General features: G+C 42.3%; 1 protein-coding gene across 1 annotated transcript in view; it reads right to left on the bottom strand.

Annotated features, from left to right (window-relative positions):
• Nucleotides 1-220: 220 nt before the first annotated feature.
• The window catches only part of NDUFA1 (NADH:ubiquinone oxidoreductase subunit A1), a 211,783-nt gene continuing 195,345 nt past the window's right edge, over nt 221-16,658 (bottom strand). Inside the window, exon 3 of the mRNA XM_075763436.1 lies at nt 221-237. Within this exon, the coding sequence (XP_075619551.1) occupies nt 221-237 (17 nt within the window). The remainder of the gene's footprint in view (nt 238-16,658) is intronic.

Genomic DNA, 16,658 nt, shown 5'->3' with positions numbered 1-16,658 from the left:
CCCACATATGTGCACCTGCACACCCGTGCACACAGAGAAGGCACCACCAGCAGTTTAGCGTCAGTTTAGAGCAGGTTCACACTACGGCCAGAATACAGCCCCACTTCGGGCACAAATATGGCAGATCCCTGGTTAAACACAGCAAAAAGCACATACCTAAGATGAAGATCTAACAGCCATAGAAAGTTCATAGGAAGTTCTCAGCACATCAGGTGGATGCTTAGGTGCTCTCCAGACTTTGGTTTAAACCCTAACCCAGTTTCAAACTTGAAGACACTGAGAACTCAGAAGACACGTTCAAGGCCACACCAAACCAGCAATCAACCCTGTATATCTCTCACCTTGGCCTTTGCCCCAAGCCCACTTTACTCTTCACAAATGCTAATACTGGCCTCATAAGCTTATGTTGAGGAGAGATCAAAAATAATGTGTAATCACAGAATCCATCCTTAGTCAGCACTGTGCTGCTTGGAGTCAGCAACACCCTCTACCCAGGCATAGCTACAGCTCTTCTGGGTCTGAACTGAGCTCCACAAAAAAAATATGGAAACATTCTTCCTATAGATCAACAAGCTGAAGCACAATGTGCTCTCGCAACCAGGTATCATATCCTGTTTTTAATTAAGAAGCAAAGTGGGACACAGATGAGTTCATACTTATCTCTCACCTCAGTGGCATCTCAAGTAGCACTTTTGGCCCGGAGTCCCAACTGCTTGCTCTGGTCTTCCAGCACGATGAAGTACAAGCGCAAAGCCGGGTTCAAGTAAAGCACAACGCAGTGTAGACACATGGCTGTCCTTAGCTGGGACCAATTAGCAAAGGCTCACTAGCTCTGTAATGATCAGGGCTGTGCCACAACTGGTAATCCTCCCTTGAAATAGAAAAGCAGAGATATGATCTGGATAGTTCCAGCTGTTTCCCTCCTATTTTCCATCCTTCCATCTTTCTCCCACACAGACATCCACATTGCCACTATTTTCCCTCATTTGTAAGAGGTCATTCACATTTTCCTTACTATCACTTTCATTGCAATGTCTAATTAACAATACTTAGTAATGGTAGCCTTTATAGAAGAAAGTGTTCCGTCAGTAGATCAAACTTCAAGTGGCAGTCTGCATCAGCCGTTGTTTAGAGATGAGAAAACAGATCCAGGAGAGTAAAATAAGTCATGCACCATCCAGAAACTAATAGCAAGACTAGATATAGAAACCTGGCATTCCCAGCGCCCCACGTGCTGTGTTCTCAGGCTGCTCTCCCAGCAAAGTAGCTCTTTGCTTTCTGTTCTCACCAACCGGACTATCATCAGGACACAATAAAGACCTTTCTCTACAAGTCAAACCTCTCCCAGTCACTGGTGTGGTATGCTCTGGCCTAGGCCTTCATTAAGTTTGAAAAAGCAATTCATATAAGTTTAAGAGCTAGTTTAGGACTAAAAAAAAAGATTTAATATGGAGCAAATACTAAAATAAACTACAGTTGAGATCTTAAGTCTAAGAGAAAAAACATATCAAAAATAAGCTTAAGGTGAAAGAAAGCATACCTATATATTACAAATACCAATACATACAGTTATAAATACAATATATTTTAGCATTTGCCCAGTGAAGTAGAGCATCAAATATTAACAATCACCCTTACTATTTCAAGTACAATCTTGCTTTCAGGAGAAACATGTTACAGAAATTTTGTGCAGCACATTCAAAACTACTGTAGTTAAAATAAATTACATGTTTGGATTCAATTATCAGACCCTGATGAGTCATACCCCTCATTTGGCATTTATTTAGAAAAAAATATCTTGGAAGCCTCTAGCACTACAAAGAAAATTCAAAGGGAGGGTGAATTCAAGCACTTGGAAAAAAAAAAATGAGAGGTGCATTAATCAGCAGGTTCAACCTCCCAATGGCAGGAAAAAAAATTTATTGCTTGTCTCGGGCATCCTTCAATCTGACCTGCAAAGCAAGCAAATTTAAAGTAACATCTAGTACCTTACTGAGACTCACAGGCTGCGAGCCAAAACAGTCTCCATTATTTGTATTTCCCACACACATATAGACAAGTGTCTTAACCACATCAAGGTCATTCCATACCAAGACCATTAAATTAATTTTTCCTCTAAAGTGAGGCTTCATTATCAAGACTAATTAGAGGATGACAAAACCATCTGAACAGTTCCAATCCTCAGCAAAGGCTTATTCACGACTAGAGCGTTCTTTAGAAATTAAGTTGATTAAAATTATTAAAAGCTATTTTAGTCTCTGTGTTAAAGGTCTCCAGACTATCAACACTACAACTGTATAAAATTGCTATGATACATGATTTTTCTATTTGCACTTTCACTACATGCTTTTTATTGATCTTCTGGACTCCTTATTTTTGGCAATTATGCATCGATGTTTGGAAATCCCAGTATATTGGAAAGAAGCATGATGCGATGCTCCATTTTATCCCAGGAACACTGGTTCCACAGGAGCAGACCGTGCCACTTACAGGAGCTTATTCCTGCCATTAGCGTTTTAGATTTCTGGTTCAGATACCATGTCAAAAACTTGTTGAATTGTTCTAGAACTGAGAACCAGCTTATTTCTTAGTGGCTTATACAGTTAGTGTTACCAGCACCAAACACACAAGCAATGCTGTGTGAACTCATCCAAGATCTGAATCGCCATTCCAAAGTGCCTGACAAAGTTAGCAGAGGAGCACAGATAATGGAAAGAACATAAAAAGACTTGCTCTCCTCTCCAGAGATACCCCTGTGGGTCTTAGACCTCAGGAAGAAGCTTCTGATATCCTATTTGCAGTCTCTATGTGGACTAGAGACTGTTCCCCTTCCTCCTCTTATCCATGGCTCCACATACAGAAGTGTCCCATGAGCTTCTCCTCCTCCAAACCTCCCTTCCACCCATTACACACCATGCAGAGAATTGTGTTGTCTGTTTGAAGTGAGATTGAGAGCCCTAGACTGTAAAATCGTTTTAAAGATGCAAAAAGCTAAGAAACTTATTACTTAGGTAAGCACTCAGGGCTTTGAGTTTTTTCTTTTCAGAGCAAGAATGGATTATTATGTGAGTGAGAAGTTTCTTCTGGTGTCATTGCAATTAGAAAACCTACAAAATCCCAGTTGCCTGAGCACTGCAAATGAGAATGATCAGCTCTCTCCTAGCTCAGTCATCTCGCTCAGTCTTTGCCACGAGCCCCATGCCCCAGAGAAGCTCCATCTCTACCTTCCGCCAGGGCTGTGCTCACCACCCTGAGCTTCCTCATTTTTAACTTTACTCACACAGGCAGAACTCAGTCCCCAGGCTGCTACCATCAGTCCCCTCAGTCTAATTTAATTAGCCTTGCTGTACACCTCCCCAGGCCTGGAACAGCAACCTCCTACCATTTCCACCATCACGTGTAGGGTGAAATGGCCTCATCCATTCAGGCTGAAGCAGAAAGGGCTATCACGTCCATCTGCTTTTAACCAGGTCTTTGAGAGGTGACTACTATTAATGCCTTCTTCCTGCAGACCAGGAGTTACTGCCAGCAGGACTATTGCTTATTGCTTCTCAGCAAGAAACACACATGAAACATCCACGTAGCTCACAAGAGTGTTTCCATGCTATGCACATAGGGAAGCTGAAAGCAGCTGAAAATCTTGCACAACCACCAATAAATGCTGCATTTCTCAGACTTATGCCAAGGGGATTGATGTAGTCCGTTTTCCATCATTAGATGCTCCCATTGCCTGATCAAGAACCACAGGATAAATCAACTTAATACTTGGAAATGATAGTTTTCACAAGAAATTGCATCAACAGAGTAATAGCAATTTTTGTACTAAACCTGCCAGTGATCAGGGAAAATGCTGGAGAAAGGAAGCTAATCCAGAGAGCAGGTACAGGGATATTAAAGAACAGCATGCCCAGACCTTTGTAAGGCACATATACTGTGGTGACTATTTGGAAAAAAGTGCAAAGCTTCTAAAAAGCTATTTTTTCCACTTGTTCTCCATGACAGGATATGGTTCCAAGAATGAAAAGAGACTTAGGGCTCTGAAGAACCTATCTGACCCTGGACCACCTTTTAGCATGTGGAAGTTACATTGTTAAATTTGCCACCCAGAATACTTTTCATACAACACACATTGCTAGAAAGGCTCCTTCTTTTCTTATGCTCTGCTGGGTCTCTCCCAACCTCACATAAACCTTTCTCTCTGCCTGTCCCTAGGCTTTAATTCTTTTGATGAACTTCTGTCTCTTTGCCTAACACTGACCTGTCTTTCTCCCTTGGAAAAAAACATCCCAATAGAGGTAAAAAAATAAAGAAAAAAGAAAGGATATTAATGGGTTGTCACTGTAAAACGTATTTACCCTTTTCTCCATACGCTACATCAAAAAGCCACCCAAAACCCAAGTCATCAATCATTTCTCCATTATTGCAAAACACATTATAATCCAACTCACATGCTTCGGCAATTTTAAGATTAAAATTACACTGTCGAGACATTTTTATAGCTTTACATTTTTTTTTTTTTAATTCATGTTTTAATACCCTCTCACTAGGCTTGAAAAGCAAACATCTTTCCCTATTGATTCTGTTCTTTCCCTTTGGCAAACATTGATTTGTCTCCCCCCCACCCCGTTCCAAATAAATCAGAAATTAACATGTCTGTGTCCCATGACAACAGTTTCTCAGTATTAATTGTGGTCCCCCTCACAGCCTGCCAAAAACCTCATTGTTCATGACTCAGCACTATAAAGGGTGACTAAGCACCCTTCACAAAGCTATTTTTACTACAAAGACTGAACAAACCAACCATCCAAGAGGGTACCATAAAAAGTATTAGCTAGTGTTTGCTTCAGTTAAAAATCTGATTGTCTAAAGGACAAAGAAGTCCTTTTAAAAACCTATGTGAGGTCCCAAAAAGTGGCAATACAATTTAGGAAAGCAATACAGCATCTGGTTTGCCAAGCCTTACTTGAGACTGTTCCATGATCCTAAACCTTAAGACTGATCTTAATCATGTTCTTAAACATACAGGAGCGTCACACTGATCTCACCTGTTGTATGTGGAACAGAGGCAATACATTGAACAGAAGTGTGTACATATTTGTATACATACATAATCATGCTAGGGTCAAGTCCCCACCTCTAAAGTGATTGCAGCCACCCAGTGCTTTGGTCATCTGACTAAACCCCAAGACATCATAAGAAAATGATCCCATGATGCTGGCCCTTGCTGTGGTTGCCCACCAGAAACAGACGACTTTGGACAAGAAAAGGTCAAAGTCCTAGACAACTTCTCCCATCATCCACTAGTTTGCCACCATTAATTTTCTACCTTTGTTAAGCAACTTGCTTTCTAGTTACGCAGGGATCTGCAGTACTTTGGCATTGCGGAGATATAGCCGACAAGTGAGGAAGGTAGTTAAATTGTATGGGTATTTCCAAAGACTGAAAAGGCAGCAAAAATCCCCTACAAAAAAAAAAAACAAGGTATTGTTTTGTTATCAGTTGACTACAACCTTTTGGACACCCAAGGAATCCAGGCAGATAAAATATGGAAGAAAAGGAGCAAGAAAAGAAAAAGGACATTAATGACAAGCAAGAAAGGGTCTCTCCAAAGTATCTTGAGAGGTAAAGGATGCTCTTTACTACATACGACAGCAATGATTTCCCTTAAAAGAGGCTAACAGTGCAGCTCTTGAAAAGAGTAATTATATCCTGAATATCTGAAGAGATTCCCCATGGAAGTCAGAGTGGGGGAGATGACAGCCAACAGAGCAGGTGTGAACTCACCACGAGCAACCATCTTGGCAGAAACCAAGAGCCAAAAGGAGTTTCTTCCTCACTGCTACCTCCACAGTTAGGCAGGAGCTGGGCAGGGATTTTAAAGCGCTAAATTCTGTAGTTGAGTGCCTAATGCAGCATTTTGATGCCCAAATCTCTTCACAGTTCTAGGTGTTTAGGGGAGACCAACTCCACGTACTCCCAGGTTAGAGTTAAGCCCACAGAGATCACAGGATGTGTCCATCGATCACTTTTAGATACAGGGATGAACTTTATCTGTTACAACCTCAAATGGCCCAAATCCTGTTAGAAATGCCACAGAGACACACTCACTCTACTGTCTCCCTCCAACTGCCTGTGGCTTGGGTCAGTATGGGAAACAAATCACATCCACCTGCAATTATCTGTAACCATGTAAAAAGTACCCTTCCCACCTGGCTAAGCATAAAGCAATGATAATTTAGGCCAAAAAAAAAGTGTGTTTTCACTGGTCACTGCATGAAACAATTTCTTTATCTTGAATAAATATGTTGCCAGACTGCCAAAGCGCGTCTGCCAGGGAGCCCGGAATCCTTTCAGAAGATATTAGACAGGCACTCCAAGATGTTTGTACAACACTTCACACTGTCTTGAGGTAAGAGACTTAAAGCCAATACTAATGCTTTTCATATGATGAATGGAAAAAGAAAAAAAAAAACACACAAAACACAAATGGCTGGAGAGAATAAAAACAGCGCCAGCATCACTGGCCACTAGCTCGCCTGCTGTTAAGGAAGACATACTCCCACATTTTGTGCTGCACTTTACCTTTCCCTGGTATTTCAGAGTATTTCGCTCCCTGGGGCAGCTAGGATTTTGAGATGTTTTACATCAGTATTTTTAGATTTTAGTTTTTATTTCTTAGCTGCTCTTTCACCAAAACCAATATGCTTTTCATCACCCACAGCAGCTCAGCTAGCAAATTCTTCACGTAAGTAACCACTGACAGGTATCACTGAGAAGCCAAGGAAGAAAACAAAGGTATGTGGAAAAAGATCTTACTCGTAAGACAATGTGGCAGGTTTTACATAGAGTGCCACTTCACGGGACAAAGTACCACTTTTTTTAGATGAAAGTCCGTTGCCTTTTCAACCACCTTTCAACAAGCACATCCTTAATTGAGTGGTCACACTGTGAGTTGAAGTGCTGAAATGAAAGGACTGCACAAGGAACAAGGACATTCAAGCAGAAGTTTGGAAAGATGAGCAGAGCAGCCATGGTGAAAAGTAACAGCAAAGCCTGAGATGAGCTGGGTGTCAGGGCAGACTGTGATCTTGAGTCCCCTGACACATACATTGCCCAAGAAATGCCCGCTTTGGTATTCCTCTGCATTGACTGCAAAGACCACATCATCATCCTCCAAATTACACCAGGTTGGTTTGGAGCTTTATGTGAACGCTTTGTGCATGTGTGTTTCTGCCTCTCTGCCACTATTCACACGCAAACTTATTGTTAATGGCAATCCACTTGGACAGAGGTCTTCAAGGTTACTAACTCCCCCAAATTTCGTGGAAGATAGACAATCTGGAAGGGGTGGGGGGGGAGATGTTATGGTGAATAGAGAGGGTAAGACATCAGTCTGAGCTCAGCCCTTATTAATCATCAAGAAACCTTCATGGGAAAGACTTGTTTTGAGTGACCTAATTGCAGAAAAAAGATCTCTCAAACTTCACAGTTAGAGATGAGAAATTCCACCTCTTATTCACTTTTTATGCTGCTACAAATCCTCCAGAGCTCATACACAGTTATAAACTCAGTTAAAGCTCTTCATATGACCGAAATATTCTCTCCTCAACTCATCCCCACTTTTTGTGAATTCTCTGATGTCTTATAAAGCTCTACCTTACTACTGTAGCTTTAGAATAATTTAGTTAAAAAGCCAATCAACCATGAGACACAAAGCCATAGGAAACGAGTTTTCATTAGTTCTGCTAGTCACAAAAGTACTTGTTTATTATTACAGAAGCAGCTGGAATATATTTGGTTTCTGCACAATGTCTCTCAAATTTTATTCTCAAAACCAAGAACAGCTGGGACATAAGATTACTGACAGTTGCCTGTAACATTATTAAAAAAGGATAGCATCACAAGATAAAGCCCCAATCTGTCGAGGAAGAGCACACTACAGTAAGGCAAGAAGTCTGCCAAAAAGCAGGCTGTATTTTTGCAATCTTTATTTCTTTTTCTAAATTGCCAGTAAAGACATGTTAATGAAAGCAGGCAGGTGATGAACGCCAGGGGCATGCTGTCAACAACAGAAAAATCCAGAGGAATCTAAGAGCAGAGCAAGGAAAACACTGTGAGAAAATGTCCCAAGTTATCACTCACATCTTAAAAGTGAACTCCCTTTAACCCAGCTCTCTGCAATGTGGATGTTAAATGGTTGAGCTTTACATGCAAGACTACCTGTCTACACTCTGCTATCTGTATTTGAAGCAGTCTGCTCTACAGTGCAGCATAATACAATGAGATAAAGAGCTTTCCAACCCCCTCCCATAAGCCTGATGCATCAGCAGTTTAACCAGGGCAGAGGACAAGCAGTAGCAAAAACTTTATTACCAGACAGTCAAAAACCAGCTCTGCAAGAACAAGCAAAGTCAATATAGAAAATAGCTCATCAAGGGCCAGAGACAGCCTGCATGGCTGAATAGTCTCCTCAGAGAGGAGGATGATCCCACTGCAAAGCCACCAGTCAGGACTTGCTTAATGCCCTGCTCCAACACAGATCTCTGCAGAGCACTGAACAAGTCATCTCGGCACATAGTCTTGCATTAGATGCAGGCATCTAAGCCCCTTTCCAGTCAACTAAAACAAAGGGCTTGAGTACTTCAGAAGTTCTCTATATATTCAGATCCTCATCTGTGAAAGGGTCAGGTAATAAGGAGAGACCGCAGAAAGGACCAAGACATTCAGACTGACAGCAACAGATGGCTGGGGCTCACTCTGCACTTGGGGCTAGAAGGTTCGGTGGAAGGGCTTTCCTAGCTTCTCTAGCAATGCAGACATAAAGCTAACAATAGGAGAACCTCTGGAGCAGATAACCTAAAAAAAAAAAGCAAGAGACACCACTTAACGCTGATGTACATAAGCAACTTTGCAAGGAAGAAACTTATTTTGCTGTTTCACTGGGGAAGATGTGAATTTCTCAATTCAGACATCTGCCACATTCCATGTTCATGGAGATGATGCTTCTTGCAGTGAAAACTGGCCATGTAAGAGACAAGGGATTATTACAGCTGAGATTTTTTTTTCCCAAGTATCTAAAGGTATGTCATAGTCTGAGGATGCTACAAAAGGCTGAAAAGAGCCAGGTCTAAAGGGAACCACTTAACAGGGATGAAATCTGTCAGGTAATATCATTGCTGTCATGTACAGTAATAGCCACCATGATCTAAATATCCTGAGGACAAAATAGCTGACTGCTACTCAGCCAAACCAACTTCACCAAGGACACCACCAGCAAGGAAATCATAGAATATATCAAGATGGAAGGGACCCACAAGGATCATCTAGTCCAACTCCCTGCTCCTCACAGGACTACCTAAAACTAAACCATATGACTGAGTGTCATTCAGACACTCCTTGAACTCTTGACAGGCTTGGTGCCTGTGACCACTTCCCTGGGAAGCCTATTCCAGTGACCAACCGCACTCTCAGTGAAGTCCTAATGTCCAGTCTGAACCTGCCCTAGCACAGTTTCATTCCATTTCCTCATGCCCTATCATTGGTCACCAGAGAGGGGATATCACCATCTCTCACTGGTCATATTCAGCCAGCTGTTGACCAACACCCCCAAGCCCTTTTCTGCCAGGCAGCTTTCCAGCCACTCTTCCCCAAGCCTGTAGCGCTGCCTGGGGTTGTTGTGACCCAAGTGCAGAACTCAGCAACTGAGCCTTGTTGAACCTCATACAGTTGGCCTCATCCCATGGATCCAGTCTATGCAGGTCCCTCTGTAGAGCTTTCCTACACTCAAGCAGATCAACACTCCCACACAACTTGGTGTGATCTGCAAACGTACTGAGGGTGCACTCAATCCCCTTGTCCAGATCATTGATAAAGAGAACTGGCCCCAGTACTGAGCCCTGGGGAACCCTACTGGTGACTGGCTGTCATCTCACTGATGGTGGCATCAGACTGGTTCTTCCAGCTCTGGGCCCCACTGAACACAGTTTTGTAGGAGCCTTTAGAAATGACCTTCACATCTTTCATCCCATTGTCAAGCTGTATTTCTGTTTCTTGCTTCTGAATCTTACCTCTGATAGCAATGACTCAGTTTGCTTTTATCGGGCAAGTCAGCTGTGCCCAGCTTTACCTGTCTACAAAGTCACAAGCCAGAGAGCTCCACAGCACATGTCCCACCTTAGAATGGATGAGGAGAGAAGCAATGAGAAAGCAAAGAAAGTGGTATTAGTGAGCAGGGGAGTATTACAGCTGAGCCCACATGCAGGTGGTGGGAATGTGGAGGAACACATAGCATAGCTTATCAGAGTTTCACCTTCTCCCCTCAGCCACAGAAAACAGGCAGAAACACTGATATGTTTGTTGTGTGGTGGGATTTGGGGAGATTGTTTAAGAAAAGTGAGGCCACATTATATCTTGGTAGAATTGCCTGAACTTAAACAGCCTAGGAAAAAAAGTTTATTCTTATTACAACTGGGAAGTACAGGCTACTATTCATCTTCATCCAACAGAAGCCAATAGTCATGGTGCTTAAGTAGGAGGGCTGTTCTTCATGCTGTTTTCTTCTCTGAAGAGGAGTGTTGTTTTTCTCTGCTGAAATCGTAGACTAATGAATGATTTTTACAGGACTATCCTACAGGAAGAAAAAGCAGTAGGGAAAGGAAATGGCCTGGACGATAAACATCTACAGCTCTCCTAAAAACCCAGATGGCATTGTGTCTATGGAGTCCCAACATCCTGTACCTACAAATGAACTTTCTATTCCTATATCACATGAGGCAGAGGAAGCTATTGCTTCCCTTTTACAGATGAGAAATCAAGCAGTGACTTATTCCTAGAGGGACTGGTGAGAGCTTATACCTGAAATGCATTTTGCTGCAGGGCAGTCTGGCAGGACTATGAAGAGCAGAGAAAAAATAAAGCCATCACTTTGAAAAATCCACTGAGCTCACAAGAGTGGCATGGAATAGCTCAGCAAGCCTGAGGACAGCAGGCAGAATGAGGCAGACCTGAAGAGAGAACTAGGAGGGACAGCAGTTGGGACAGGGAACAGAAAAAAACAACTTTACACATCCAGATTTTTTGACTTTTGCAGAACAGAACTGGTTTTGCACAGAACTTAGGGCATCTCCTGCTCCATCTTCCACAATCTACAGAAAAAAGAATTGGCCAAATATGGCCAATACCACTGACTCATTCCTTCCACTACTAGCCACAGCCCTCACCTCACCAAGGAAGGTTCAAGCATCAGAAATTAAGGCTAGAAGCTTACCTTTTGCATTTAGCTCATCTTAAGACAGGAAAAAGATTCTGGACAGTAAAGCAGGGATTCTTTTTACTGTCAATAAGCCACGTACCCTCCATTTGGGTAATAATAAATACCTCCAGTTATGCCTGCCCAAACTACTTTTGTAGCTTATAACCAGACCTTTATCCTCACCGAACAGAAAACACGATACCTACATAGCCCCTCTAATAAAGTTAAAGCATGATAAATACAAAGGATCTGCTCAACAAATACAGAGTTTGCAGGTGGTATGAGCAGCAGGAATCACATGAGCCAAGGCATCAGGCCTTGAAGATAACCTTTAGCGGCCTAAAGTCACCAAAGCCTCATGACTGCCAGCACGGTGCTGCCTCATCCACAGCGCTCCCAGCTTCCAGATCCAAGTTACACAGAGCAAAGTTACCAAACAAAAAACAGTCCGTCAAAGCATGTTGCCTCTCCTTTGGTTCAGTGTTCCCTTGCTTCAGAGAAGGCCAACAAGATTGCAGTTAAATTCTGTGTCTTTCAGACAAAGAGGAAACTTAATTGCAGTCTTCAGGAGACTGGATTTCTATTGAATGAGATAATGAAGCATAACCAATTGCATTTCGGTGCCAGGGCTCAGAAGGCAATTTGCTAAGAAGCAGAGGTGTGGAGCAATCTCCTCAGCGGAGTGATTCACTGAAACACAGCAACTGGCAGACAATCAGCCCCGGATAGAAGAGTTTCACGCATGACAGTAAGAGGAGCTTGTAAAAGGCTCCAGCTCAGGTAAACTGGGAAAGACGTATCACCACTGACCAGCTAATTAATAAAAATTATTACTAGAATTAGCAATATACATGGTATAGGACCTTCCCTATGAATGCTGAAGCAAAAATATTTACTGTTAACATAAAACCACTGAATTAGTCATGCCATATCTAAGTACCCCCCTGCTGTCAGCAGCGCCTGGATTCAACAAAACAAGAGGCTGCTCAGGACAGAAACATATAACTCTAGCCCTGAATAAACGGATTTTTAAAACGCTTACTAAATCACTACACAATAACTAGTGCTATATCACAGGAAGCCTCGTTTCTACTGCTAGAAGAGATCAGCTCAACAGCTTTATTTTTCAATGTATTTTTGGAATGTGCTTCTATGAGCTTAAATGATGGTGTTGAGTCATAAGCTCTGGGATTCATCTATTCAGCCCATGCTCAGGTATCTGGAATGCAAAAGGCTGGGAAAGAGAGATATGAGCTTTTGGTTCTTTACCAACTCAGTATGTCCTATATTCTGCTAAGTATTTCCCTCCTCCAAAAGCAACTTACAGAATAACTTCAGCAATCTATAGAGATACCTCTTTATCTTATGCATTACTGCACAAACACCTGACACACTGGAAAACCCAAACTGCGCTCTGCAAAGATATCTGATCTCCCACAGGAAACCAATTCTTTTAGCATTGGTGAAGGAAATACAGTTCTTCATTCAAAGTCAACTCTGAGTCATGAGAATTCAGTGGCTCCATCACTCAGGATCACATGCCCACTTAAATACCAGATGAGCTGAATGCTTGGGAACAAAATCCAGAGGAGAACCAGCACTGACAAACTTCTACAAGCTTGTAAAGAACCAGTCAACCTACCACCTAGATGACATGGCTGTCACTTAAAGGATACCCACCACATTTAGGTTCACTGACACACCCCACCCTGCTCCCCCCACCCCACCCCCCTCAAGAAAAGCATTCCTTGGCTGAAAGTAGAATTGACTACAGGAAAATAATTCATTCTTCTAAATGACTGTAGATAGTGCTAGGTCATGTACCCTTCTCAAAATAGCAGAGTGGGAAGAGGAACAGAAAGGAAGATCTGACTACATTTTCTGTCCTCTGTACTGATTTTTTTTTTTCCCCAGACATTTGTACAAGACAGAATTTGACAGAGCAAAGCCTCAGCCAGGAACTCCTCAGACTGACATGATGTGGAGAAGATTTAAATGAGGGAAGAAATTGTACAGCCTTGGTCTCAGCTGTGAGACCTCAAACATAACGTCCATCACCCAGTAAAGACACATAAAAAGGAATTTCAGTTAGCAAGTGTCAGGAAGAAAGGGCTTGGGATTTGTAGCAAAAGCCAATTAAACAGTTCCCATCTCAACCACCTGAGCATCTGAGACTGCAGCCAGGGAAGAGTGTCTAACCACATCCCCCTAAGACAAAATGCATGAAGCAAAAATTCGATTACTCTAACTTCACAGTTCTAACAGGAAAGGGGTCTCAAATCAATGCTCCTAGATACTGGTAACTCTGGATGAAGATGTACAGGAATTCACAGTTCATTCCTAACCAATTAAACAGCTGAATCAAGACCTTAAACCAAGAACTACATATCCTCAATACTCCTGGGTTCTGGGGAGTTTGTTATAGATCTTGGCTGGTTTAGCTGTACAGATTTAGTACAGAATAGCTACATAGAGCAAAAGACAGATAAAGACCACACAGTGCTGCCATTAGCAAGTTCCCAAGCAATTCAGCTCCTCTGCTCTTTTTGGACAGTGCTGTTTTCCAGACAGAACAGAGTTTCTGGACAGCATTATTTTACATGTCACAAAGTGTTGGGGTTTTTTTGGTGGGTTTTGCTTTTGGGGTTTTTTTTTTTTAAATGAATTAGAAAAACAGAACTTACTGTCACCAATACTTTGCACACCACAAGGGTAGCTAACATCACAGGCTGCGCAGTGCCACGCGCTTGCGGTAACATTTGCGGAGGATAGAAACGTGCCAAATTCCAGCATCATGAGTGAAAAGTGACATTAACAAGGATTGAGGGTTTGTATCTTTGCATCCATGTCTCACGCACAAGCAATGCAAATACTTAACATGCTGCTGCCTTGGCACAAAAGCCTACCTTTGCCCTGCAAGTGGCCACGGGCCAAAGTCAGCTTTCACAGGCCCTCCAGCGCTGGCAGAAGCGTGCTTCCACTGAAATCAATGGGAATTTCCTCGCCGAGCTAATGAGAATAGACCATGGCCAACACCAGTCCCATCTGTACTGAGTATAATCCATCATTCTAACAAAGTGGAAAATTCATTGATACACAAAACAAATGAATATTCAGCACTGCTAGACATGATACTGAGTCCAGTCGAATTATCAGCTACATAACACTCGCAAGCAGAGAAAACAGCATTCTTGCAGGTCTATACTGAATCTGAACAGGCAAATGGCACATTATTTAATTACCAGTCTCTGAGCCACCCAGTCCCTTAACGGATGTTTATAAAGTTTTTTCATTTCTCAAAGATCTCAGCTATTGTTTATCTGTCATCCCCATCTGCTGAAACACTAGTCTGCTTCCCCCAGCTTTGACTGAGAGCATTGCAACTCCTAATATCCCTTCTCAGAGCCCATTTTCTACTGGACGGCTTGCTCCCCAGCATAATCATTTTACAGGCAACCGAAGCATGATTTAATCTGTCAGGTCCCTTAATATATCTTAAGAAATCTCTGCATTCCCAGAGCATCAAAAATCTTAAACTGTTGATTGCTGAGAATATTTGCAATAGGCAGAAGACAAGTATATTTGCTTTGTTCCCTGTATTCTTTCCCAAGGCATCCTCTTTTGGCCACAGAGACAGACTGTTGTGCTAAATGGAAAATGAGACCTGTGTGGAAGTATTTATGTTCCGTGACATAACTGAAATGAAAGGCAACACATACATGTTCACTTATATTACTAGCCTCCTGCAATGACCAGGTGCATCCTCTGTTTTAACCTTCCAATCTGTTCATAGATGCTATACTTTCAACATATCAAAGTAATCAAGACAGCACCTAAATGATAATTGAAAATTACACAAGGCAAGCATCAGAAAATAGCATTAAAGCTGTAAGCCTGCCCAAAGCAATTATTTTTTTGTCCTTCCGGTGAAATTAATGTACCAGTCCATCAACAGTAGAGGGGGAATATCAGCATGATTATTCCCTTTCTCCATTTTCAAGTTTTCTTTCCCTAGACAGGTTAGTGAAAAGCAAAGTCAAATCTGTCCAAAGATCTCTAGGAAATCTCCTCTATAAGATAGGCCATGCAATACTTGTCAACTCTCACCGTTTCACAGCCAATAACTGCTTCAGCAAGAAATTCTCAGTCATGCAACATCATCCTTTCATCCTGGCTGAGTTCCCTTCACTGTCCTTATCTCCAACTGCTGAACCTGCCTCACCTTTTCAGAATCTATTTATATCAAATGCCAGCAAGGTAGCGGGGATTGTCAGCTCCCACCTGAGTGGGACACAGCTCTGCAGAGACAGAGGACGTGATTTTAGCAATATGAAAGGAAAAACCTTTCTTCTCCCTGAAAAAAAAAAAAAAAAAAGAGGGCAGCAAGAAAGTCTTCATATTAATGGGTAAAGCAAAGCAAGGAATAGTTGTTTATGCTCAAGGGAACACTTTTGCTAACAGCGCTGCAAGGAAGCTTGAAGACGGTGAGTGCGCTGCAGCAAGCCTGCATACATACAGCCTGGGCCCAGGCCAGACCAAGCCTTTTTATTCCTCTTATCAGTGAATATTAAAGGAAGGATGAGCAATATACAGACTCAAAGCATCTAGTTAAGGAAAAAAAAAAAAAAAAGAAAAAACCAGCTAAATCAGCTAAGGGGATTGTTTTTCCCCAATATGCCAAAGGGGAAGCCATGTTAATACTTCCAGTAACCTGAAGGCACAGGAGACAGCAGTACCCACACAAACTCTCCCCTCAAGTTTGTGCCAGGCCAACAGTTTCCCTCAGAGAATGCCCTGGCTCAGTTTTCCTTCTGATATTGTCTATTTAAGGAACAGAAAACCAGGAGAGCCTCCCAAATGGACTCTAGCAGCCAGAGCGGGCCCCTTGCTCTGAACAGCACGATCCCCACCAGTGCCTCTCCCCACATTTGGGGGACTACTCCCCCTCCCACCCCACAGTGCTCCCGTCACTTCCCACCCTCGGGCTCCAGACACAGAAGTGAGCTGTCATCCACTTGGTTTTACCCAAACAACAGTCTTACTCCCTCCTAGGTCTCCCACCCTTGCTGAAGTACCCCAGAAAATCCTGGCAGGACCCCTTGCTGCCCATTTGCACACACAGCCAGTACAATGGTAACATTTTCTTCTCAGCAGTATTGTCCATTTATAAAACTGTTGCTTGATAAACATGGTTAAACAAGAACTTAAAGTGCACTTATATTTTGGCCTGCGGTGTGCAGTCAATTGAGATGATAAGTCATCTATTATGCTTAGCAATGGCATCTTAGTGATGTCCTTATCCTAGTGATGACATTCAAAAGACATTAAAAAACAGTCCAACATAAGAATGTAAATACCAAAAATCTAATTCTGCTTTACAACAGCTTCACCTGGATAAAAACAAGTC

The sequence above is a fragment of the Balearica regulorum genome, chromosome 11, assembly GCF_011004875.1.
Source record: "Balearica regulorum gibbericeps isolate bBalReg1 chromosome 11, bBalReg1.pri, whole genome shotgun sequence".
NCBI classification, from domain to species: domain Eukaryota; kingdom Metazoa; phylum Chordata; class Aves; order Gruiformes; family Gruidae; genus Balearica; species Balearica regulorum.
Note: the sequence above shows the minus strand (reverse complement) of the source record. Positions and strands in the feature narration are given on the sequence as shown.